Source organism: Sphaerodactylus townsendi, linkage group LG12 (genome assembly GCF_021028975.2).
Source record: "Sphaerodactylus townsendi isolate TG3544 linkage group LG12, MPM_Stown_v2.3, whole genome shotgun sequence".
Classification (NCBI taxonomy): domain Eukaryota; kingdom Metazoa; phylum Chordata; class Lepidosauria; order Squamata; family Sphaerodactylidae; genus Sphaerodactylus; species Sphaerodactylus townsendi.
In genome coordinates this window covers 19,755,333-19,781,335 of record NC_059436.1, presented here as the reverse complement: position 1 = coordinate 19,781,335, position 26,003 = coordinate 19,755,333, and the positions used below count along the sequence as shown (strand labels likewise).

The 26,003-nt window shown below is 46.1% G+C and overlaps 1 protein-coding gene across 2 annotated transcripts in view; it reads left to right on the top strand.

Moving 5' to 3' along the window:
* Positions 1-26,003, top strand: part of GRIK4 (glutamate ionotropic receptor kainate type subunit 4) — a 449,540-nt gene that overhangs the window by 388,614 nt on the left and 34,923 nt on the right. The window contains exons 11-13 of one of the 2 annotated variants that reach the window (XM_048512834.1): positions 636-743; positions 2,943-3,122; positions 23,302-23,415. In XM_048512834.1, coding sequence (XP_048368791.1) covers positions 636-743; positions 2,943-3,122; positions 23,302-23,415 — 402 coding nt within the window. Of the gene's footprint in view, positions 1-635; positions 744-2,918; positions 3,123-23,301; positions 23,416-26,003 lie in introns of both variants that reach the window. The other variant, XM_048512833.1, reaches the window with a different exon arrangement.

The window sequence follows — 26,003 nt, the reverse complement described above, 5'->3', positions numbered from 1 at the left end:
AAATTGCTTTTAATAAGTATAACATGGAAGCTTAGATAGGGAGGATTAGACTCCTTGTAGAATTGCTGGGGTTGATTAGCCAGGATGGTGTCTTTTGGAAGGGGTTAATTAATCTCCCGGTAGCAGCTGTAGAGGATGGAAGATTGGGGGCAATAGTGGCTGGCTGAACAGGACTGCAAAACGTGTGGTTTAAAGTGAAGATGGAAAGGGAGCAATGGGGGCATGAAAGGTATGCTGCTGCCCATGCAGAGCTGCTCTCGGGGGAAGCCCAGGTATGATAGCTCTGGTCTCCAGTCTGTAGTACTTTTCCTCCAAGGCTCTCTACACCCTATCCCTGTAGGCATTCAGCTTTGACTGTTTCCTCTGTTCACCCCTTGAAATTAGGCCGATGAATAGAACAGGTTTTTCTGCACTGAGATGGTTGTCTTGGTTGAGTCTGCCAAAGCCAGACAGCAGCTGCTATTCCTCTCCTTGACATAATGGTGGTGGGGTGCATCATAAAGCTAATGAAGCATCAGGTGTCGCCTTTTATGGGGCTGGTCCGACTAATGTCAGTCAGCACAGCCATATGGCAGGAACAAGCAGCAATTTGCTCTATAAATGTCCTGATTCTACTCTTTCCTCCTCCCCTGCAGATTGGTCACTGGCACGTTACCAAAGGCCTGACAATGGACGACCAACTCTTCTCTTCTAATGTTTCAGAAACCCTCTTCAACACCACACTCATCGTCACCACCATCCTGGTAAGCTTGGGGGGGTCATGCTGATCTCTTTTTTTTCCTAAAGGGGTATCTCAGGGGTGGCCTCCAGATATTGACCATTCCCAGTCCTCATCACCAGATGACAACCCTTCACTATGCTCCTGTAGAACAGGTGAGCAAATCAGTATTTGCACACCAGGGACCACTCATGATGGTGCTGTTAAACTCCTACGGATGAGTTGCTCAGGAAGATATTTGATGAGTGTAGATGAGTGGGTAGGAGTGGGCTAGGAATGGGGACACATAGCTCCTCAAATTCCTCTTTGGGCATCATTTTGGTTATGACAAAGAGCTAGGGTATGGAGAAAATGGATCGCCTCTTCTGTTTGCTATGAGCAAGGTTGCTACAATTTGAATCATGCAGGATGTAACATCCTTCCTTCTGAGTCTTTGCATCACTAGTCTACCACTGTGGCCAGATGCTTTTTCAATATCATGTGCCAGTTTTCACCCACTGGACTTCCGAAAGCATATTTAAAGGTGCGTCCATAATTCTGTCTGGCTTCTTATGCACAGTTTCATGCTCAGTGACCTTGTACTCTAGCTGGCATCTTTCCCATCTGGAAGACAATTGGCAGCAGGTGAAAATCTTTAGGCTTTCATGAGCCTTGATATTATCTGGTCAATAGCCTGCAGAGTACATCTAGTCCCCAGCTTCCTTGCCTATATTTGCTAGGTCCTTCAACTGTAGCACCAGATTCTCTCTTAGCAAACTACTTGGAAGCAGCAATAATTTCATTAGTTGAGGGAGGTGTGGTTGCATTGATGTCAGTCAATTTGACTGCAGAGCGTCCAGTCCCTCCTGCCATTGACCAAAGTTTCTTGATTGAACTGTCAAGGAAACCCCAGCATTGGACATCTTGGAGACATCAACTCTACCATTCACCTGCAGCTTCCCACATCTCCCATGGACCTCAGTGACCTTGTCCTGCTGATTGACTCTTGGTTGTAGTTGCCAGCCCAGTCTTCCTTAATAGATTGCATCTGACTCATAGTTCCATCTCTGGAGGTGTAAAGTATCATCAAGTCACAGCTGACTAATAGCAACCCCATAGGAGTTACAGCAACTCTGTAGGATTTTCAGAATCTGTTCTGAAGTTCCAGCTGTTGCAGAATGTTGCAGATTGGCTATAATTGAGAGCTAGATGGAGTGCGGATATTGCTACCATCCTGTAGACACTTTTCTGGCTTCCCACCAGTTATTGTGCTCAATTTATTAGCTGTCACATTCAAAGCTCTTCATGGTCTTGGACCCTCCTATCTGTGAGACCTCTCCCCCCATTCTCTGCCATGATAGCTTCACTCATGAGAGCAGAGTGTTCTGCAGGTGCCAACCCGCAAATGGGCAAAATCAGCAACTTCCCAGGTACAGGCCTTTCTAGTGGCCCCATTTTGAGGAAGTCAGGAAGGTTCCTGCTCTCACGGCTTTCTGCAAACTGTGCCAAACCGAATTATTCAAGAGGGCTTTTCTACACAGGCAATAGACTTGCCCTGTATTATTCACAAAGTTGCTTGGAAAAATTATGAAGGACTGTGGTTGATACTACTGGGCATATTTTGTTGAAACTAGGATCCTGCTAAGGAATTTTGCATCTTTCCATGTGTCATGTTAATACTTATGCTTTGCTTCAGTTCTGTTTTTAGACTGCTGGTTGGTTCTACAACCCTAATCGTATTGCATTGTTTATGGAATGTCTCATCTGTTGATTGCATGGACTCATGTTGTGTAATCCACCTTGAGTCGTGAGAAAGGCAGACTAGAGATAACATGAACAAAAATAAAATTTAAAAAGAGGGTAGCCGTATTAGTCTGCAGTAGAAGAATTAGATCCCAGTCCAGTAGCATCTTAGAGACCGATGATATTTTCAGGGTATAAGCTTTCGAGAGTCAAATGGCTGATGAAAGTATCCGATGAAGGAAGCGTTGGAAGCTTATATCCTGACATTTTTTTTTCAGTCTTTAAGGTGCTACTGGGCCAGAATCTAGTTCAACATAAAAGAAACAAGAGGTTGCAGATCCCTTTTCCAGTTCCTTTCCTGGTGACGCTCAGTAAGTCCATCACATCACCAGCCCCTGTTTTCCGATTTGTGCTAAATCTAGTGCTGTTGCAACTTGATGCCTAAGATGAGAATGACAGCTGCCCAGTTTTGATGCAGGAAAACCCTTACTTAATGCTCAAGGGGAACCATCAAGAGCTGGAAGGGAATGACCGCTACGAAGGCTTCTGCGTGGACATGCTGAAAGAGTTGGCGGAGATCCTCCACTTCAACTACAAGATCCATCTGGTGGGCGATGGAGTCTATGGCGTCCCAGAAGCAAATGGCACCTGGACCGGGATGGTCGGGGAGCTGATTGCTCGGGTGAGTAAAGTCTGGATGCTAGATATGTTCCAGGGTCACGTGGCCAACCTTTTACTGCCCTGTGACACTTGTTTTTCTTAACATAATATTTATTTCATCAACAAAGAATTACAGGAAAAGAAAGGAAAGTTAAAAAATAAAAAGTAGACTTGAACAAACTTAACAATGGGCCTTTCCCCACTTACCGTAAGCCCCGCGCTACTTGAGGAGAGTAGTGCGGGGTTCCTCCTCCCTCCCCACGGCAGGGGCGGCCACAGCGCAGCCGCCCCGACGTTGTCAGCTGTCACCTCTTAAGCATCATCGCAATCCCAGGCGCTTCTTCCTCAACGGCTTTTGGACGCCATCTCAAGACAGAGCTGGGTTGTGGGGACGCCTACACAAGACGACGTTGACGCCGCGCGCTGAGAGCAGCGCGCGGCATAGGGGGGATGGAAGGGAGTGGGGAAAGGCCCAACAAGAACAACAATAAGACATTTTAAAAATGATTATATAAAATGGATCTCCATTTATGATCTTGTAAACTTCGTAGTCATATTGATACAGATAAATTAACCTTAGCTAGTATACTGAATAAGTCATTCGTCACTAAGCAACACTGCACTGTATCACTTTGATCAGCAGGTGGGGGATGGAATCTTCCCTATTTTAAAGCTTCCCATGGGCAAAAATCTATCCTCTATGTAAAAAAAAGGAACAGATTCTAGAGAGGGCACCAATCCTGGAAAGGATGCACTGTTTATTGGAGGCTTTCTTAAGTAGTTGGTGGCACAATTTGGTCTGAATCCAAGGCTCCTGTTGATGTAGCTTTGGTAACCATCAAAAGATCTAGATCAGTTGGGTTGATCATCCATCACAGCTGCTTCCCAAGCTAGCATCACCCCTCCAGAGAACAGGACTAGATGATCTGGACTAGAACATTTGGACTAGGACATCTGTTATTAGTGGATAACACAGTTGGTAGGGTTCCAATCTGAGAAATTCTTGTAGATTGGGATGGAGCCTGTGGGGTCATGGTTTGGGGAAAGACAAAATATTCAGTGGGATATAATGCCGTAGATGCCACCCTCCAAATCAGTCATTTCCCCCCCCCCCCAGAGGATCTGATCTGTGTCATCAGGAGATCAGCTGTCATTCTAGGAAGTCTCCAGAACTCACCAGGAAGGTGGCAACCCCAAACCTTGGCAGCCGTGCCCTCCAAGGAGATCTAATCTAACAGAAGCTCCTTCCCATAAAAGGCTGCAGACCAGCCAGAGAGCTAACCGGGCCTTCCATTGTTGCTATTTGTTGCTGGAATGTTTGCTGATGCCTTGGGCTGTTGGTATAGATTTTTAGAGCTTTGCCTTGTTGGAAGTGAGGAGGGACAGCCACAAAGGAGTCTGTGATGTCTTGGAACAAAAGGGGGAAGAAAGAACCTGCATTTTAGGTGCATCACTGAGAACTCTCTGTCAAGTGGTAGCCCTGGGGTTTTGTGGAGAGAAATGTTTTCACCTTGCCTCTTGTGAGAAACAAATGATTCTGCCACCACTTTGTCTTTGTTGTGAAAGGATGGGTAGGGAATCGAAATTTGAATTGCAGCGGGGGGGGGGGGGGATGAAGAAGTCTAAACCGAAATGATAGGGTTGCCAACACCGAGATGCAAAATTCCAGGGGATTTGGGGGTGGGGCCAGAGAAGGACAGGATGCCAGCGAGTATGTACAGATAGAGATGGTCCTTCACAGCGCATCTGATAATAAAGAATTGTGAAAGTCAGTTATGCATTGTGAGAAGAAAAGGTTCCATTTGTCTGCGCTAAACTTCTTGTCAAGTCATTTCACTTGGTGACTTCAAGGAGAAGAGCTTCCCTCTGTCTATTTTCTTCACTGTTCATTTTTGTAAGACCCATGGGAGGCGAAGGAGTCTTTGCTTGGATCTGTCCGTCATCTGATGCTTTGCACTAGGGTAGGCATGGGATGCAAAATCACCCTGGAGAATCTTAATTGCAACTAAAACACAATTCAGTCCTAGCTGCTCCTTAAACCATGATTTTGTTAAGAAAAAAAATTGAGATGCAAATTCCAACCTCTTTAACATTTTACCTAAAAGAGAACTTCCAAGAGAATTAAAATTAGGAGGAAACAATTAACGTCGGCTGCCATGGTGCAGGGTTAATTGCAAACACTTCTGTATTTTGTAGGGCTTTTGTGTGAGGAAGTAGATGAAAGAAAGACACTGAGATTCATAAGGTGTGCTAATTAGAAAGATATAAAAGACTTCAAGTGGTGTGGGCAGAGCCAGTCTAAAAATGCATGAAAACATACATACTCCCTCCCACCTCGAGCTGAAAAAGGTGGCAGTATTTCCTCTCTTGCATATAAAATGCCCATTCACTTTCCCCTTCTGTTTGTTCTTTGGGCAGCAGAGCATATTGATTGAGGTGATTTGGCCACCATATTTTTTTAACACTAAAATGCGAGAAAGCAGTGGAAATATTTTGTACAAGAACTCTTGACATTTTCTTTGGGCTGAGAGTTTCTGAGGAGTCTTTGAATGCCTATTCCCTATTTGCTGGGGGCAAGAATGACATTTGCCAGAGCAGTCCCGAGGAGGAAAATCTCGATAGGATCTGTTCTAGGGACCAGAGGGGAGGCAGGAAAGCAGAAATAACTGGAAAGTGATAAATGGCAGGCAGCAAGCTCAAGAGAGCTGTTCCTGGAGCTCACAGCAAGTATGAATGTAGATCCTCCAATCAGCCTTCCTGTTTGTTCACGGCCTGTTGACAACAGTCATTTCCTGGAACAATGCCTGACCCAATTATCTAGAGCTGGCTTTGTGTGATGAACAAAGGTGGCCTATTCAGATAAATGGGATTTTAATGCCAGTTTTGGCAACCATAGTGCGTAATTTCTGACTACTTCCAGGCTGCCCATGAAGACTTTTGGAGTGTTGCATTTGAACTAGAGGTGTCATTGGACAGTTTGCCCTTTACTGAAACTGCCAATGGTCAGTGGGAGAGAACAGCCAGATGGGGTCTTTCATTTTTATGACAAGCATAGGGATTAGGAAAATAGAACCAAACAAGTTTTGAAGCAGAAGTCCAGAAAATAAGTACATGCTGCCTTGTTTCTTCCACCAGAACCACAAAATCTCGTCCCAGTGAAATGTTGATGGAGTCCTAATCCAGCATGTATATTCCTCCTCAGGGTGGCAAAATGTCTAGCTCAATACTTCAACGTCCAACAGACAAGAGCAAGTATTGAGCTGAGAAGATGGATGGAGGATCTTGGGTGGGAGGAGAGGTGCAAAGTTGACGGAGACTCAAAAGCTAGCCCCCTACCTCCAGAGTGGCCCAGCAGTTAGCCAGTGTTAGCTCCAGATTGTAAGCAGCTGCCCTTTTCCCAAAAAACTTGTTTTGAGGTAGGAAATAAAAGTTTTCCTCCATAGAGTTCTGCATTATCCTTTTGGTACTGAAAACATTTTATTTCCAGCCTCAAACTGTCTTCAGTGAATTCCCTTTAAAAACTATTATTTAGGCTGAAACATTTTCAAAATGCCTTCACTGCTATGCAGTCTCTTGAAAACATTTTCCACACCTCTGTGCTGTCCCCAAACTTCCTTCTTGATTCAATTCTGTGAGCTCACTCTCCACCCCCCATCCCCCAGCTGTGTATTTCATCATATCTGTAAGGTTTTGTAATTTTGGAGGACTAATCTTTGAGGCATCGATTATACAAAGCATGGATTATATAAATCCATCACCCGTAGACTGATATTCTTTCTTTCCCTTTGTTCTTCCACATGTGAGAGTCAGGCCTGATTTCCTGGTTCAAAAGGGTTAGGGTTGCTCAGGCTGCCAACTCCTGGAATTTGGGCCAGAGTTCAACTTGAGCAACAACACCAGCACAACGACTCTCCTTAGGAGCTCTCCTAGGTCCTGCAGAGTCCAGTCATGCAGCAAGCCTGGACAACTTTCTTTTGGGTTTCTCCCCTTTTAACCATGTGAAAAAAACAAGCTGATCACAACGAAATGTCAAAATCAAATCAAAATGAGCCCTTTCTGTGTTTAAAAAACAGCACTTTCTGGTTTTAGAAAATTGGCAAGTCACATTTGTTATATCCACTAGAGCTATGATAGTTTTGGCCTGCAGAGACAGTAAGGCATTAGAGAAATCCAGCCTTCCTAAAGTCTGTATAACTTATCTGAAATCAGCATGTATTCTCTAGTCTAGGCAGTAACTGAATTTTGCAAGCAGTGTGACAGCACTTCCTTCATCCCGATCCAGCTGTATTGGCTGCCTTTTGGTTACAAGTTTCTGACTGTGCTTAGCGATGTCTCTTCCTTCCATCATGCACTGAGGAGACATCAGCAGCGAACCGCCTTGCAGTTCCAGCTGCTAGGGAGCCAAGGAAAAGATTCTTCAGAAAGCAGCTACCAAAGAAGCCCAATTTACCTGTTGCCCATCACTCATCTTCTAAAAAGAGGAAACCAGGCTGTGAAGTGGCTTTGTCAAGTGCTGTGTAACTTAATTAGCTGGTGCATAAACGGTTGCCGTTGAAACAAACAATGCTCACCGTATCATGGCTGTTATTTATTGCTAGTTTCTGTAACCCCTACCAGACTAGAGATATTTCAGTCAGAGGAAAGGGCCTGTCTGAGATTGGCAGTATACTGAGACCCCGTTCTGGTTCCTGTAACAGATCTAATAACCTGGGTTAATGGCAAGGTACAAGGGGAACACAGAAGAAGCCAATTTTGGGGGTGGGGACAAGGGGGAAGTGACAAGGTGACGAAAATACAAGCTTGTTTTCATGTACTCTGGCTCTGCTCTCTGCCACTTGTCTCATTATTGTCAACTGGGTTTGGTACGGTGGGCTCCATGCCTGTCTGTTTGCTGATCTGCTTAAAATTCTCACCAAGGCAAAAAATAGAAATATGAATTTTTATAAACCGAGCAGATGAGGGTCGGGGCTGGGGAATCGCTTTAGGCATTGCAGAGCCGTAGGCAAAACATTAAACATCTCCAAACATAGCCTGTGCTCGGGATGCCTGCAAAGGCCCGTGGAAGTTTTCATTTCCTCCACTCCCAGTGCTGCAGTGATGCCAGTCTTGCCAGCTGCTCAAACCTGGATTTGGCCCCAAAGAACCCCTTGCCCAGCTTGAATGGACTTTATTTTAATAACCATCCTTTTGCTCACCTCTTTCTCCCTTCACCATTTCTTAGCAATACCCACATACTTCTGGGAGGGCACAGTCCCTTCTATGTAGCATTTCAGCATAAACCCTGCCTCCTGCCAAATGCCAGCCTAAAGGTACACCAGGGGCATATCACCCAGGGGGACATGGGGTCAAATGTCCCTGGGCTGCAACCATTTAGTCATGGGGGGGGAATCACCCCATACCCCTCCTCCTTGCCCCCGGGCCCCCGGGCCCATACACTGACTTCAAGTCATACACTGACTTCAAGTTTGGCCATGGTGGGGGAGGGTGGTTGCCCATACAGGCGGGGAACTCAGATTTTGCACTGGGCTATATTTTTCCTAGATATGCCTCTGAGGTACAGTGTGGCATTGAGTCACTACCAACTCATGACAACCCCACAAAGTTCCACCTCAAGGCAAAAGGTCAGCAGAGGTGGTTCGCCATTGCCTTTCTTTGTGTAGCAACTCTGGCCTTCTATGAAAGTTGCCTATTCAAGTATGGACCCTGTTTAGCTTCTGAGCTCTGGCAATACCGGGCTGTGTGGGGGTATTATGGATGTCAGAGTGATCCTAGCAGATACTGTAGACTTTCAAAAACCAACAAAACATGGGGTCATCCAGCTCTAAATTGCACTGGATCTTGGACTATGTTTTCTACACTATGGACTATGTTTTCGAGGTGTAGTGGTTAAGAGCAGGTGCACTCTAATCTGGAGAACCAAGTTGGATTCCCACTCTGCCACTTGAGCTGTGGAGGCTTATCTGGTGAACCAGATTAGCTTGTGCACTCCCAACACATGCCAGCTGAGTGACCTTGGGCTAGTCACAGTTCTCTCAACCCCACCCACCTCACAGGGTGTTTGTTGTGGGGGGGAGGGGAAGGAGATTGTAAGCCCCTTTGAGTCCCCTTACAGGAGAGAAAGGAGGGGTATAAATCCAAACTCTTCTCCTTCTCTTCTAAATTAACTATTAATTAATTAAGTGTCAATCTTTAGTCTTGCTAGCCAGACTTCCAGCTGTTGAGAAAAGTTGTGAACCCCATGTGACTCATCACAGAATTTGCAAGGAACAGCTGGCAATAACTGTTGATTGATACTGAGCAGAATATAGTACTGTTAACGAGTCACGGCAGATTTGTCAAAATACGTAAAAATTGCAAAATTAAAATTCCAAAAATGTATGATTAAAATTACCTCGGAAATGACATCAGTAAATAAATAAGTGCTGAAGTGTTTGAAAGGATGTTTTGAAAAAGAATCAGAGTGACTAATCAAAAGCCTGAAGGCTGTTAGAATGCCTCACCCTGAGCCAGGGAAGAAAATGTGTACACAGGAGCTATATCCCCCTTGTTGGTGACCTTACTGGACTTCGCAATTTGTGTTAAAAAAGTGATAATTTAGCACCTGGCTAAAGTTGAGGCTGTGGTGATGCTTGCCGGTTTATCAGTTTCAGAATCAAGAGTGCTAATTACCTGCTGGAGAGGGTAAATCTGTTCTCATCTGGTCCCTCCCTGCATCCAGCAAGCAGTGGGCACAACCAAAGATCTCATAGCAATGTTCGCCAGACATGTCACACAGCAGCACATGCAAGAAACTGCGCACTGTGTTTTTCCCCCCTGCAGTTCTATTTCATCTTAACTTTTCTCCGAGGAGTTCAGAGCATGAGATGTGAACATTATCCTGCTTTATCTTCAGAACTCTGGGTGGGGGGGGGGGGAGAGATTAGGTTGAGAGACAGATGAAAAAGGAGGGGAGAATGAATGGCCGTCAGCGACTCATCGGGCTTTGTGGCAGTGAGGATTCAATCTCAGTCCCAGCAAAATCCACTTCTCCCACAACTGAGTCTGGGGCAGTAATTTGACCTGGGCACAAAGTCATTGTCAGATTTCCTGCTTTTTTTTCTTTTGTAAGATAAAAGCAACTTGGAGGGGATCTTTTTTGGACCATTGAGTGGTGGTGGGGTTAACTTTCACTTTGGTCCATGCTGATGTCCCAGTTAGAGACCTTAACTGTACATTTTGTTGTTGTTGTAGTTTGCAGGAATAGCCGTGAGTAGGGTCCTTCTGGGAATGTCATGCTTTCCGGTTGTATAGGCACCTGGTTCACATTCAGACTATATTGGGCAGGGAACAGGGGCTGAGATATTCCTCCCCACACCATTTTTCTGACTTGAAGCAGCCTAGGGAGTTGTTGTTTGCTCTGTTCGGTAAATTGCTGTGAATCAATACACCTGCAGCCCCCAGCAAAAAGAGGTTTCGTGTTGCCATTTCAGGTTGGAAAAACGTGCACGGGATCATGAGTGAGACCCTTCTCCCCACACGCAGTGGTACTGACCTGAATCTGACACCAGTGCGCCAAGGAAGTGTGGGGCACCAAGTCTCTAACTCTGAGGAGTCTGCAGTCTTCGTTCCTTAATCCAATGCAACGCAGATTCATCAACAAAGTAGAAAAAATTAACTATGACAAATGCAGGGGCTCCAGAATTATTACGTGTAATTGACTTTTTAGCCCAAATGTGACTTTGGCATTAGGCAGAAAAACAAACAAAAAGAGGACATGCCCCTTCCTGGCTGGAGAATAATACATATTTATCATCAAAACTGACATTGTTCTGCAAACACTACCGACTTCAAATGGTCTGTACTTCCCACAGAGTGGGAAAATGTCCTCCTTGAAAAATTACAGGCTGCTTTGCCACTGATAAAACTATTAGCAAATGTAATATTAGGCAGCCTAATCATCAACTCATGTGTGCTTTTTGGCATAGATTGATTTCTGTTGAACTCATGTCAAAGTTTTATTTTATATTTAATTAATTAGATTTATAGACTGTTTTTCCCAACGTGGGCTCAGGGCGGCTTACGCCATTTTAAAATAATACTCAGTATCAATACATTTAAATTTAAAAGTGTTGACATTCCATTCCAATCTGGCTTCCGTCCTGACCATGGGATGGAGACCATGCTGTTAAACCTCACCCCAGCATTTGATTTGGTTGGTTATGATATTTTGGCCCATCGCCTCGCTGTTGCTGGAGTGCAGGGAACAGCCTTGAGCCGGCTGGCCTCGTTTCTCCAGGAACGGGGACAGCAGGTAATGCTAGTAGAAGAAGCATCCCAAAGGCACTCTTTTATTTGTGAGGTGCCACAAGGAGCAATCCTGTCCCCAATCTTGTTTAACATCTGTGTGTGACCACTAGCATAGCTGGTCCGGAGCTTTGGCCTGGGTTGCCATTAATATGGTGATGACACCCAGCTTTTTCTGTTGATGGAAGGCCAGCCAGCCTCTGCCCTGGATGTTTTGGCCCAGTGTCTGGATGGGATGGTTACGACAGAAAAGACTGAAATTGAGTCAGTCAAAGATGGCGGTCCTGTGGCTGGGTCAAGGTGGGACAAAGAGGGAATTCCAGCTGCTGAATTTGAACGGTGAGGCTTTAACACCTGCCTTCACCATAGAGAGCCTGGGTGTGACCTTGGAGTCCTATTTGTCCAGGTTGCACGTACAGCCAGAATGACCTTTTTCTAGCTTCATCAGACCAGGCAGTTGGCTCCCTATTTGTCCCATACAGACCTAGCCACAGTGATCCATGTGACGGCCACCTCCATGTTAGACTACTAACTTGCTCTATGCTGGCCTACCCTTGAGATTGCTCCTGAAACTGCAGCTGGTCCAAAATGGGGCCATGAGATGGCTCATTGCAACTCCAGTGAGAAAGCACATTAAGACCTGTTCTCTACCAGCTGTGCTGGCAGCCAGTTGAATTCCAGATCATTTTTAAGGACTAACCTTCAAGGCCTTGAGTGGTCTGGGATTATCATGTCTTCAAGACCACCTCTCCCCATACTGCCCACAGAGGACCTTGCGATCCTGTAGTAGTAATTTCCTGGAGGTCCCTGGCCACAAGGACATCCGACTCTCTTCCACAAAAGCCAGGGCCTTTCCAGTTCTGGCTTCTTGCTAGTGGAACATACTCTCAGTAGAGATTATGGTCCTGTGGGGTATAAATAAATTATGCAGAGCCTGTAAGATAGAACTATTCAGCGGGGCTTATACCTGAAATTGTCTGGTCTATAGTAGTATCCTCCGACCCTCTGAATCTATGCCCCCTCCTGTCTCACCCATATGAATTATATAATTAGGGTGAGAGCTGGGACAGTTGTGGGTAAAATGTTATTAAATCACCCTCTATGTAAGTATTATATCTGGAACGTTTAAGTTGGTTATACTTGAAGATTGTATTTTAAATTCGAGTATTAGCTGCCCTGAGACCAGCCATGACTGGGGAGTGTGGGGTATCAAGTTCAATCAATCAATCAATCAATCAATCAATCAATCAATCAATCAATCAATCAATCAATCAAATGATGTTGCTGCTGCTGTTATGATTAAAACAGCTCAATTCATTAAATTTGAAAAAATCCAGGCCTTTCCCCAGATGGCAGCTAAACCCCTCTGTAATAGTAGGGGTGGGAGTAGGAGAGAATGCACTCATCCAGATGGTGGCTACAATCCCAATGGAGTAGTTGGGGAGGGAATAGAAGAGAGGAAGGCCCATAGTTCATAGAAGCCCTCAGTGGTACTATTTCCACACTGACCACAGGCCTGGCAGACCTGCTCTGTCTTGCAGGCCCTGCAGAACTGCATTGAACTTTTCCAAAGAGCCCTCTGGTCAGTCAGCAATCCATCCCGTTCTGAGGGCGGCCTTCAAAAAAGGGCCAGGGATCACCAGGACCTTGTTGCTCACTGACCAGAGGGCTCTTGGGGGAACTTTAATTCCAAACAATTGAGAAGGTGGAAAAGGAGTTCTCGTAGACAAAGCCACAGCTTAGCCTAAGATCACCCGTCATAAACAGGCCATTTTTTAAAATGTTGTGTTGCTACTTGCTCCTCGCTCTCTCAAGCCGTAAGAACTTATAAGGGCAGTATTATCATTTTTAGAATTCTTTCAATGAAAGAGCAGTGTTTTCATCACATTTATGAGCAGGCACTCCTACAGTGGGAAACAGAACCTCAGGGAACTGTGTGGGCTCCCCTATCCCAACATAGCTTCAGTGAACTTGGGCTAGAAACTTTCAGCTTTCTTTCTACCAATGGCCATCTCTGTTTCCTGGTTTCTAAATTCAAACTACTGGGTTGTTTTCTTCTTTTTCTGTCTCTCAGACTCATCTACTGAGTAATGTATCCCTTGCCAGTAAGTTGCCTGTTTGAAAGATCATTTGAAGCTGTTAAGAAACATTAACCTCTTTTTGTTAGGGCCCTTGACTGTTCGTTTGCGGTGATCAAGCCAGCCCAACACAACAATGTGATAAAATTGAGCTGAATTGCTGTGTGTTGCAGGACAAATTACAAGAAAGAGGAAGTCGGACACATTGCCTCTCAGGAAATTATAACATGCATAAAAGAACTGGGATGAAAAGTGAAATAGAATACTTTATTAAATCCAAATATAGGTTTTTTTCCTGCTTAAAATTTGCTTTGAGACAAAAGGAGGATTGTAATGCAATTCACTGCCTTCAATAGAGCCTCAGATCTAGAGTTGACTATGATAAAATTCACGTAGTCTCGTCTGAGTAGTAATTGCACAGACCAAAGAAGACTGCAATTTTATAGGATCAGAGATCAATCAGCGACTACCTAGGAGTCACCTGATGGTGACTCAACCTGTCTTTTGAACAGCTACTCTTCTAAGACTGACTTCAGCTTTCCTGGTTGCAGTTTTCTTACACCACTGAGCCCACATGGTGTCCCAGTAACCAGGGAAACCACTTGGTAAGTCTCACAGGCTCAGCTTTGAACCTTAGGGTGTCTGGCAAATGATATTTGTCTTGCATTTGAACAGTGAGAGAAGCATCTCTTGCATGAAATAATAGGGAAGTGTTTGTTCTTAAGCGAGAGCTGCAGCAACCTGCAGCGTTTATCCAGTGTAACAGACTTCGCCAAGATAACAAAAAGACTCACCACGATCTCTTTCTTTCCAGCTGAGCCAGCTGTTAATTACCCCACCGTGTCCTCGGCAAAACTCAGCAAGCTAGGATTCCCGTGAATCGGCTTTTGCTTTTTAGTTCTGTGTGCATAAATTGAACCAAAACAGAAACCAGAGGGGAGAGGGCAAGAAAGCATTAGTATAAGCTACTTCCTAATGTGGTGAACGCCTCCAGAATACTTTGTCTGCAGTCTGCATGACTGAAGTTTGGATTCCTGACCCTGGAAATGTAGGAGCGCCTTCTCAAATATGGGGCACTCCTGCTAATTGTGCTTTGCAGATGAAGGCAAGGAGCCCAGAAGATGCTGGGGCAGGCGGCTTTGGGATCCTTGCATGACTACTCGTCTGGGTAAAGGGAAGTGCTGCTGGAAGACTGGGGCGTACCAACCAGGGGGTCATATGGGGTCAAATATCCCTGGGCTACGGCCATTTAGTCTTGTGAGGGGTGCCCTTCACACCCCTCCTCCTTTCCCCCGGGTCCATACTCCGACTTCAAGGCCTGGTGCAAAAAAGTTGTTTGGTCATGGTGGGGGAGGGCGGCTGCCCATATGGGGGGGGAGGCGGGGCGGAAAACTCAGATTTTGCACCAGGCTACATTTTTCCTAGATACGCCTCTGCTGGAAGATAATTGTTGATGCTGCCTTTTAGATTCTTCTTTGTATCTGATGAGTACATTAGTTGGTGAAATGGGATCCTCTATCAATATGATGGCTGTGCATTTTTGCACTCACACAATTTGGCCATGATTTTTCAAAAGGGGGGGGTCCCAATTTTCCATGCCTTCCAGCACCCCCATCCCAGCTCATGAAGTTGTTCCAGCCCCCTCCTGATGAGATTGGGCTTGTCTGAGCCATCCAGGTCTAGGCAACAGCTGGACAGAGGTGTTTTGACATGGCCTTCTTCTGAGCAGCAATCCTGAACTTTTTGGGTAATCTTCCATCCTCATTCTAACCAGGACTAACTTACTTAGCTTCCAAGGTCAGGCTATCCTAGGCCTACCAGGTCAAGGCACTTATGGCCTATACTTAAAGGGGGGGGAAGCATTAAGAATGCATAATGCATAGCATGAGGACAGGAGTTGCATCAAACATCTGTAAAATTCCATCATCCCTATTTATCTGAAAGAAAGACTAAGTTCTGCCTCCTCTCTCTCTCCCTCTCTCTCTCTCTCTCTCACACACACACACACACACACGCCTTTCAGAAAAAGACAGGCCATCTTGAATTTACATGCAAGTAACACTTATAAGCCTTGTGAGCTTCACCATTTAACAGCGAGATCATTATCTTATATTTAGGATTGTCTTCCTTTGGGGTAACTACAATAATTAATTCCATTGATCCAGCCTCCAGAGGGAAGCAGCTCATGTGTCTTTTTTCCCCCATAAGCCACACCGGCAGCATGAGGTACGTGCCAACGTTGCAAAACAACAAAGAACTCTACTTCTAAGATGAGCAATGTGGTTTCTGTAAGCAAGAGCAATGCATGATATAATCCTCACACTTCTCTTTCTAGTATTTCCAAGCCTGGATGGGACTTACGACAGCTTCTTTCCCTACTCTAGACTCCAAGGACCTAACCGTTCCGACCTTGCCAGGCGTTTGAGTTGGTTTTGTTTCCATCACATGCCCTGAAGCACCCGAACAGTCTCAAAACATGGCCCCTGGGGTGGTGCTAAGTGCAGCAGGAATCTCGTCTAGCAGGTCTTCTCTTGCCAAGTCACAGGCTGTCCCCTTCAATTGTCATCAAAGACCATTCATCTCCATTAGAGTCTGAACGAGCTTCGTAGCAGAATCATCCGCTGGGATGCCGTCCTCGCAGTTTCACTCCGAGTCTGTTTTATCGCCGAGTTTGTGGGATTCAGCCTTGGCCTCCGCCGTTAATAACAGCCCTGCTGCATCTTGGGAGCGCACATGCTGAACCGGAGACGGCATCGGCATCTAATGGCAGCCAAGAAGGGTCATGCTTTTAATTTCAGACAGCAGTCTGTCAGGGGAGCCTCTGATGTGGGGAGCATTTTCTTCTAATTCCAGCCATCATCTGCCTGAGAGGCATTGGGAGATACTGTTTCTACTTATTTATGCTTCCTGGTCCTTGAAATTTCCCTCTTGACTTGATTTTTCTACAAAAGAATGTTGATAGACCAAAGCCCTGAGCCAGTGAATAAATTCCACACGTCTGTTGGAACCCACAATTCAGGGCAGATGGACACATTTCAACTACTCCCCCCCTCCCACTAGACCTACTGACCTTTCAAAGCCATCTCTGGGGAGGCATAGCAGAAGCCTTGGCAGACCCCTTGTTCAAAATGGCTGCCTCTCCTGTAAATCCCCAGATTCTTCATGCAGCCCAGGTGTGCTAGCCAAACCTCTGCTGACCTCTCATCTCTTGGACAACCTTGGGTTAATATTCAGGGCCATTTTGAATCAGTTGCGGCATCTGTATGTAATAAAAATTCAAGTTGCTGGGCAGATGTCACTCTCCAGCCATTGAGTGTTCTGCAGATATGACTGAGGTGTCAAATTAAAGCACCAGACATAGAGATTTGCCAAAAATAGTACCTTTGCCCTAAATGTCACGCATACTCAACCAACAGGCAAAATCCGGGGTCAGCACGACAGTCAACCACTGTGACAAAGTCCAGTGTCGGGAAGCCAAATGCGACTTGCACTTTTTAAGCCGGGAGCAGACGTGCCAGAACGGATCACCCACTCTTCCTCTGCTCATGCGCCCCACCAAACTGACCTCTGCTTTGGTTTGAATCCCTCCCAAGGAAAATCTGTGGGAATGAGCTTCAATTTGGCAGCTCCATCCATAATTAACAGCTGCAGCCGAATCAGTCGGAGCCAAACGCCCTGTTGCTATTCACGCGCTTGATTCCACTTGCGTGCTTCCTTAGCCGATTTTGTGCCGTTTGCCGTGCATGCTGAGCCCGGCAGAAAGGGCAGCACATCCCATCATACTCATCTGCTCTGGCTGCGGTTATGGCCTCCTGTCCTAAATACTGATGCGGATGTTTTGACCCTGCTGAATAACAGTGATCCCTCACCTGCAGAAGAAAAATCTGGGTCTTTGACTGTTGTGTGCGGGGGGAATGAAAGGGCAGCTCTTTGTGCACAGCCTCTGTGTATGCGGATGCTTGTGTTTCTTTGTCTCCAGAACCGATGCTTAAAAATAATAGTTCCTTTAATCCCCTGTCACAGGCGAGTTGCTTTTCAGAATTCTTATTATATGTCTGCTCCATATACAGAGGCTAAGAAGGATTTAATGTGGCACCCAGAATCAGCAACCTTGGGGGAAAGCCTTTCAGAATGGGAGGGGGAGGCTGTTATTCTGTTTCTCCAGCTAAACTGTTTCCTGCTTGAGAATGCCGGATAGCAAGAATGTGGCATTTACACCTATGTTGATCCAAAGAGTGCATTCCAGGGGAAGCTGTAAAACTAGGGGCAATCTTAGTGATTCTGGGGCACTGGGCACAAGTCCAAGATGGGGCCCTAGAACTTCTGCTGCCACAGTGGCCTGCTCCCTCCCCAAACCTAAGCCATCCCAGGTCCAAATGAGGGCTTGCACACAACCCCTTGCAAGGCAGGGGTGCGGAGCGGGCAGGCTAATTATGACCCCTGCCTGCTCTTCCTTCCCCTTCAATTGGGGAGGCAGGGATATGACTAATTGGTGACTTCACAATCTGGGGGCGGAGCAGCTGCCCCAGATGCCCTATGGCTAAGACCACCCAGGCACTGCAGCCTAGACACATCTCCACGAGTCCAAGGAAGCCTGTCAATTTCTCTGGTTGTTATCCAGAATGTTATGAAGAAAAACTGTTAGGTAGTATGTACTTCTGCTTTGCTAAGAAGAGGGCAGGAAATACAGAGTATGCTAATATGGAACTAGGGACCAGATCAAGACATTCTACCTAAACACCAGGAAAAATGTCCTGATGGTCAGGGCTGTTCAACAGTGGAACTTAGAGTGTGGTGGAGTCTCCTTCTTTGGAGGTTTTTAAAGAGAGGCTGGATGGCCATCTGTCGGGAATGCTTTGATTGTGTGTTCCTGCATTGCAGGGGGTTGGACTTGATGGCCCTTGGGGTCTTTTCCAGCTCTATGATTCTATAATTCTGTGATTCAAGGTATAAGCGTTAGGATCAGCTCTGGATAAACTGGGTCATTCCATTCATGCACAAGTTTTCTCTTCTCCATTGCCCAAACTGCCTTTGTCCTCCTTCAAAGACCCAAGTCCCAGGTGACCTCTTTATCTGCCTCAGTTTGCTCAAGTGTAAAATACTGCATCTGCCTTGACCCGTGTGCCAGCCTGGTGTATAGTCCACTTTTTCTTTCTTAGCTAATTTTTACTTTATTTTACTTTTCCGAGAGGGGAAATAAAGAAGATATTCCCACAAGTCGACACTTCTGTTTTCTCTGCCGTGACTCTGTCTGCTTTTTACAGCTTCTTTTTTGGAATGTCATTTATAACCAGGTACAGCTTTTTGCAGGCTGCTGTCAAACCGGGATGGATTCAGTAGGTTTTATGAAAATTTTGCAACCGCGGTAAGATCCGGTGCTCAGCTGAGCAAGAGGCAGATGCAACATTTCTGCCAGAGCACGTTTACAACTCCGCTTATGTATCCTGCGTGATAAATCCTTCCTTTATGGTTGTTACCAGCCTCTCTCCAGCATGGAGTCCAGGCAGCAAAAAGCCGTAAAGTTTTAAGCTAGTATATTTACAAGCCTTTTTCTGAAACGCTACAGCCACCGCATCCTTTGCAAGTCATCCTGTTACGCGAGAGAGGTGGCACGGTGCCATCCAGCTTTTTTTCAAAAAGAGAAAGCAATTCACAGTCATTAGAAGAGAGCGATAGTAATAAAATCATATTTAAAATTAAAATCCTTATCCGAGTTACATGATTATTAAATTGGAAAGAGTTTTTTAAAAATTTAATTTGCATGGCGCGTTGACAGCTCTTATTTCTCATCAAGAGTACAATGTCTCCTCCTCCGTCGGTGGGTGAGCCGAAGACAGGGTGCATCTCATTTATGGGTGGAAGCTTCTGCAGTTTCCTTTTAGCTGAAGGGGATGGTGGCAGCAGCAGCCACCACATCCCACTGCAAAGACAAAGAAAACTCTGGATTTATACCCCACCTTTCTCTCCTGTAAGGAGACTCAAGGTGGCTTACAAGCTCCTTTCCCTTCCTCTCCCCACAGCAGACATCTTGTGAGGCAGGTGGAGCTGAGAGAGTTCCAAAGAACGGTGACTAGCCCAAGGTCACCCAGCAGGAATGTAGGAGTATGGAAATACATCTGGTTCACCAGATAAGCCTCTGCCACTCAGGTGGAGGAGTGGGGAATCAAACCTGGTTCTCCAGATTAGAATCCACCTGCACAACTTGCACCACGCTGGCTCTCAATATGCATCATCTTGGAGGACAGGTCACATTTCATCGACCATGTTATTTCTTCATTTTTGAGTCCTGGGAATATGTTCTGTCCAAAAGCGTTTTCTTGAGGATAAAGCAGCCCTGCTAGATCAGACCAAAGGCCTACGGGTACCTACCGTGTGAACACACAGGCAGCTGCCTCCTACTGAGTCAGACCCTTGGTCCGTCAAGGCCAGTATTGCCCACTCAGACTGGCAGTCGCCCTCCAAGGTCTCAGGTGGAGGTCTTTCACATCACCTCCTGCCAAGTCCTTTTAACTGGAGATGCCAGGGATTGAACCTGAGACCTTCTATGTGCCAAGCAAAGGTTCTGTCACTGAGCCATAAGCAGGGCTGTCCTATGGATCCATCTTAACTGAAATGTGAGTGTTTGGGATCTGTAGGAAGGCCATTGCCAATTGGCCATGCTGGCAGGGGCTGATGGGAATTGTAGTTAATGAACATCTGGAGTGCCATAGGTTCGCCACCACTGTCCTGGGGGTACTGGTGGCCACATCCCTGCAGGCTTTCTGGACCAAACCTTTGCTGAGCTGAGCTGAGAAGGGAGAGTGCCTGTTTGCTGATGCTGATTTTTTTTACTCCTGGACTTCTTTGGTGGTTTTAAGCCTTTGGTGAACTGCCCATTTGATTTGAATTGCATGTTGCTTTGAGCACCTTTGGGATATGGAAATGGTTGGGATTTTTTGTTGCTGTCAAGTTGAATCTGATTTCTGAATCTGAATCCAGCAGGGTTTTCAAGGCAGGAGACATTCAGAGGAGATTGGCCATTGGCAAATCTGCTGTAAAACCCAACAAAATGTGAACAATTGGTGTCAGTGGTGTATCTACCTAGGGACAAGGGGTACCCCTTGTCCCCGGGCACCACTCTTCTGGTCATGTGGGGGGGCACAAAATCAGCCCCCCACGTGACCAGGAAGTCCTGCTGCTTGTCGTTTTCGAGTGCCTCGACCCGTCTGTGTCAGTCGAGGCATGCAAAAATGACGAGGCAGCAGGACTTCCTGGTGCCTCCAAGCGCCCTCAACCCCACCCTGGACTCCCCCCTCCCTTCCTTCCCCTCCCCAGCCAGCAGGGGGAGTCTGGGGGGGGAGGTGGGCACACTAGACCTTGCCCATGTCCATGGTGACATGGGCGGGGTCAAGGGCAGTGGGGGATGGAGCCTGGGGGCATCCTGGAGACAATTTGTCTCTGGGCGCCATTTACCCCGGGTACGCCTCTGGTTGGTGTACATAAATTCCAACAAGCAAATGAATTTAGATACTTAGGAATAGTCTTCCAATCCAAGCTACAGTGGTTTAAACACATCAAATACCTTAAGCAGAAAGTAGATTTAACACAGTTGGCTTCAAGGAAATGTTTCTGTGTGAAAGGTGCTCAGTATATTCTGGCACTTTTAAAAGCTTATCAGGGCATGGTATTAACACGCATTCTATATGGCTACCAGATTTGGTTTCAGGGTCCAGTAGAACAGCTTTAAAAACTACAATTAACCCTCTTCCATAAATTACTGGTCCTTTCATCATGGATTGCTTCTGATTTGATAAGACTTGAGCTTGCCCTTCCTAAAAAAAATTACATTAATATGGAAAATTGATATAGATTATAAGCATCACTTATCTTGGGCAAAGAATTCCCCCATTTTTGTAGTGCTAGCAATACGAGAGCATCGCTGGTTAAGATGGCATAGAGCAGTTGAGGGCAAAACGAAGCAGGTTAGAGGGCTTCGGCGGCAAGATGCGGTGGATTGAATAATCAAGGGTTGTCGATGAGCAGGGCCCATCAATAACAAACAGCTTGTCACCATCCGCACTTTAACCTGATTGTTCAGAGAGGTGCTTAACCTTCGAGATCGGCCCTGTGAATCAGTGTTTGTGGTGGCTGCTTTAAACGCTTTACTTCAGCTTAATTAATCCAGAATAACAGCTACTTTTCAGGTTTGTGACTTATGATAATGACTGCAGTCTTCGCAATCAAGCAAATATGGAATCAAGGGGTAGTAAAAATTAACGGATGGGGCCGTGACTCAATGCCTTGAGTGCTGAAGAACCCAGGTTCCATCTAACATCTCTGCTGTAAAAAGGTTTTGTTAACAAGTGATACCTGTGAAGCAGCTGTCAGTCAGAGTTAGGCAGGCTTGATGTTGAGAGGCCAAGAGTCTGCCTCAGACCAGGTGCTCAGGAGCAGCAGCAGCAGCAGCCGCAGAAGGCCCTTGCTTTCACATCCTGCACGTGAGTTCCCAAAGGCACCTGGTGGCCCACTGCGAGTAGCAGAGTGCTGGACTAGATGGACTCTGGTCTGATCCAGCAGGCTAGTTCTTATGTTCTCTTATGTTCTTATTCTTTTGGCAGTTTGAGCAGACAGTTGCTAAGACAGCACAGGGAAGAGAGTGTGGCCCTTTATGCATGCAGTGGTTACCCTGAAGCTGTTAATTCTGCAGTGGCGTCCCTTTGTATTTACACACAAGGATGGACCCTATTGATTTCTCTGAGCCCTGATGCTTCCAGCTCAGGAGGTGGTTTGCCACCTTTTTCTTTTTCAAGACCTTTTAATTATCATGTTTGCCGCCTCTTTTTCTTTCAAGTTCTTTTACTGGGCTTATTGTTTGCTGCCTTTTTCTTTTTCTTTAGTTGTTTTGATGATCTATTGATCCTGCGATAGATTAAATATGAAGAAAGCATTAAGAAAGGCTCCTGCGATAGATTGAAAGCATTAAGAAGAAGAAGAAGAGTTTGGATTTATATCCCCCCTTTCTCTCCTGTAGGAGACTCAAAGGGGCTTTACAATCTCCTTGCCCCTCCCTGCTCACAACAAACACCCTGTGAGGTGGGGGGGGGGCTGAGAGAGCTCCGAGAAGCTGTGACTAGCCCAAGGTCACCCAGCTGGCGTGTGTGGGAGTGTACAGGCTAATCTGAATTCCCCAGATAAGCCTCCACAGCTCAGGCGGCAGAGCTGGGAATCAAACCCGGTTCCTCCAGATTAGATACACGAGCTCTTAACCTCCTACGCCACTGCTGCTCCCAATTAAAGAAAAAAGAACCCCCATAGATCCCGCAGAAATGCCAGCAGAGAATGGGTGGCACTGATGCTGCATGGGCAGAAGTGGGGAGGAGTGGAAAACAGAGAGGAAGCAAATACACACTGGTCTGCTTCACTTTCCCTGCACAGGCAGGGGAAAAGTCGCACTTCACCAGCATTTGTAAACTGCAGGACTTCTCTGATCTACCACACTATTCTTCAGAACTCTGTCAGCCTCACCTACCTCACCAGGTCTCTGTTGTGGGGAGGGGAAGGAAAGAGTTTGTAAGCCGCTTTGAGACTCATTAAAATTGAGAAAAGTGGGATATAAATTCAGATTTCTACTCCTCCAGACTCCAAACTCTTCCTGCCTATGTGTATTTATTTGGCAATGCCGTGAGAAAAGTATAAGTTCTGGAAAAAAGCCCTCTCCCCCAGGCATTTTGCTAAACCTAACCTCTGAGGACGCAGCCCAGAGGGACCTATCCCCTTAGTGTGCTTCCAGCCTGCTTCCTATCCTGGTCTCATCTGAGAAGCATTCTTGAGCTTTTCTGTGTTCTCCTCTTTTGTTTCCAGAAAGCTGATTTAGCAGTCGCCGGACTGACGATTACGGCTGAGCGGGAGAAGGTGATTGATTTCTCAAAACCATTCATGACTCTGGGGATCAGCATTCTCTACCGAGTTCACATGGTAAGAGGCATCGTTTAGAATGTGTTGTCTTTAAAAAATATTTGCACGCCGACGTTCACTGAGAACCAGAGAGCAGTTAGGACTGACTGATAGGGACATTTTCTCCCTCCCTGCCCCTAATTTGAAATGCAAGAGGTCTTTGTTCTTGTCCCTCATGGCCATGCCACCTGTTCGATATCAGGCCTCTCTGGCAGTCTGGAGGGCTTCTTTCCATGGAGACAGACTTGAAGGCATTCTCAGATACCTTCACTGGAATGTTATGGCCCTGCCTTTCTCACCATTCACAGTGACTCGAAGCAGCTAGTAGACAAAAGCATTACAAGCAGTATAACAACTTTGCAAGGGCAGAAAACCCTCTAACATCCTGCATAAGCATGGCTGGCTGCCAGCATCTCAGCTACCCAAGAAGAGTGTATGACTGAGTGAGCAGATTTAAGAGAGGTCTCCAGTGGAAGACAGTTGCGCATGAGTAGCCAAGTCAGTCTACCATAGGAAAGCAAGGTTTAAGTTCAGTAGAAGAGTTTGGATTTATACCCCACCTTTCTCTGTTGTAAGGAGTCTCCAGGTGAATTGCAAACCCCTTTCTTTCCCCTCAACAGACACCCTGTGAGGTAGGTGGGGCTGAGAGTGTTCTGAGAGAACTGTGACTGGCCCAAGGTCACCCAGCAGGCTTCCTGTATTGGAGCAAGGAAACAAATCCAGTTCACCAGATAAGAGCCTTCCACTCATGTGGAGGAGTGGGGAATCAAACCTGGTCCTCACCATGCACCTGCTCCTCACCACAACACCACACTTTAAAACTAACAACATTTTCCAGGGTATAGGCTTTCAAGGGTCACAGCTTCCTTCATCAGGTCTGAGAAGTTTTGATTCTCAAACCCTTATACCTAGAAAATCTCGTAGGTCTGTAAGCTGCTACTAGACTCAGATCTTGTTGTCCAGGGGTGACAGGACTTGAGATGGTGAATGTGCTCAAAATGCATCTGTGGTAGGCACAGGAATACATAAACCTGTTGAGTCTGTTGAATACATAAACCTGTTGAGTCTGTTGAATGCATAAACCTGTTGTGTCTGTTGAATACATAAACCTGTTGTGTCTGTTGAGTCTGATCATTGGTACTTCCATGCCTTGTAGCCCTGTGATCTGAGACCATCTGAGACCTTTTGTAGCCCTGTGATCTGAGACCATCTAAAGTAGAGATGTTGGGAACTGAACCTTGGATTTTCCATGTGAAAAACATTCACCTCCCACTGATCTTTAATCCCTCACCAATCACCTCTCACTTTGGTTAGGAAAAGCAAACAGTGTGATTAAGGCAACCTCTACAGGCCTGAGAGCCTGAACTAAGGAACAAAGTCCATCAGAGTAGGAGGCAGGAGAGGGAGGCAGGAGAGGGAGACGAACAGCCACAGCTCTGCTAGGTGTGCTGGCGAGCGCCATATCTGCTTTGGACCCAAGCTGCATCTTTTCTTGACCCAACTATCCATTCACCCTCTCCCCAAATCCCTTTGCAGTATCAGATGTACACGGCATTCTTGTCAGACACTAAATGTTTTGATACTAATCCTGTCTTTGCCCCTGAACGGAGCTGCACTTAGGTGAGAAAGATGCCAGAAATGTCATGGCTCGGGAAAAAAAATCAATATAAAAGCAGGTTCACTTTGAACAGCAAAGGAAGATGAAAAAAAAGACAGAAAGCGAATAGATGCGTGAGGGCCCAGTTCCTGCTTCCTGCTGCAGTTGATTAGTCCTGTTGTTGTTATTGTTTACTAGGACCTCTTGTTGCCATGAAACAGACAAGAGCCCTTTGTTGCTGGGCTCCCTGGTGGGGCCAGAAGCAGCCCTGCTCCTCAAACCAGAGTTAGGAATAACCCCCTGGTTAGTACTTGGATGGGAGACCATCAAGGAAGTCCAGAGTTGCTATGCAGAGGCTGGCATCTCTGTCCATATCTTGCCTTGAAAACTCAACGAGGTCACCATGAGTTGGCAACAACTTGATGGCACTTCCCACCACCACACAACCGCATCTCAAAGAGCAACTCTTCCCATTTCAGTCTGGCCAAGCTCTGAAGACTCATTCTTGTGGGAAAGGCTTGGACCAACAAACAGACCTTCTCAACTGTTACCCTGAAATTGTGTAATTTCTGCCCCTCAGGAAATAAGATTAGCAGCCTGAATAGGCTAGGCCAGTGGTGGTGAACCTTTGGTTGGCCATGCTGGCAGGGGCTGATGGGAATTGTAGTCCATAACATCTGGAGTGCCAAAGGTTCGCCACCACAGGGCTAGGCCAACCCAAGCAGAGCAAGGTTGGCCATGGTTACTGCTTGGGTAGGAGACCATCAAGGAAGGCCATGCTTGCTATGGTGAGAAAGGCGATGGCAAACCAGCTCTGAACATCTCTTGCCTTGAAGACCCCATGAAAGGTTGCCAAGAGGTGGTTGCAACATTAAGGCAATTAAATATTAATTAGCAGATGAGAATATTGACTCTTCTTGCAAGCCTTCTAGAGCAAATTCAACCCGTAAGTGGTTGTGGTGGGTTTTCCGGGCTGTGTGGCCGTGGTCTGGTGGATCTTGTTCCTAACGTT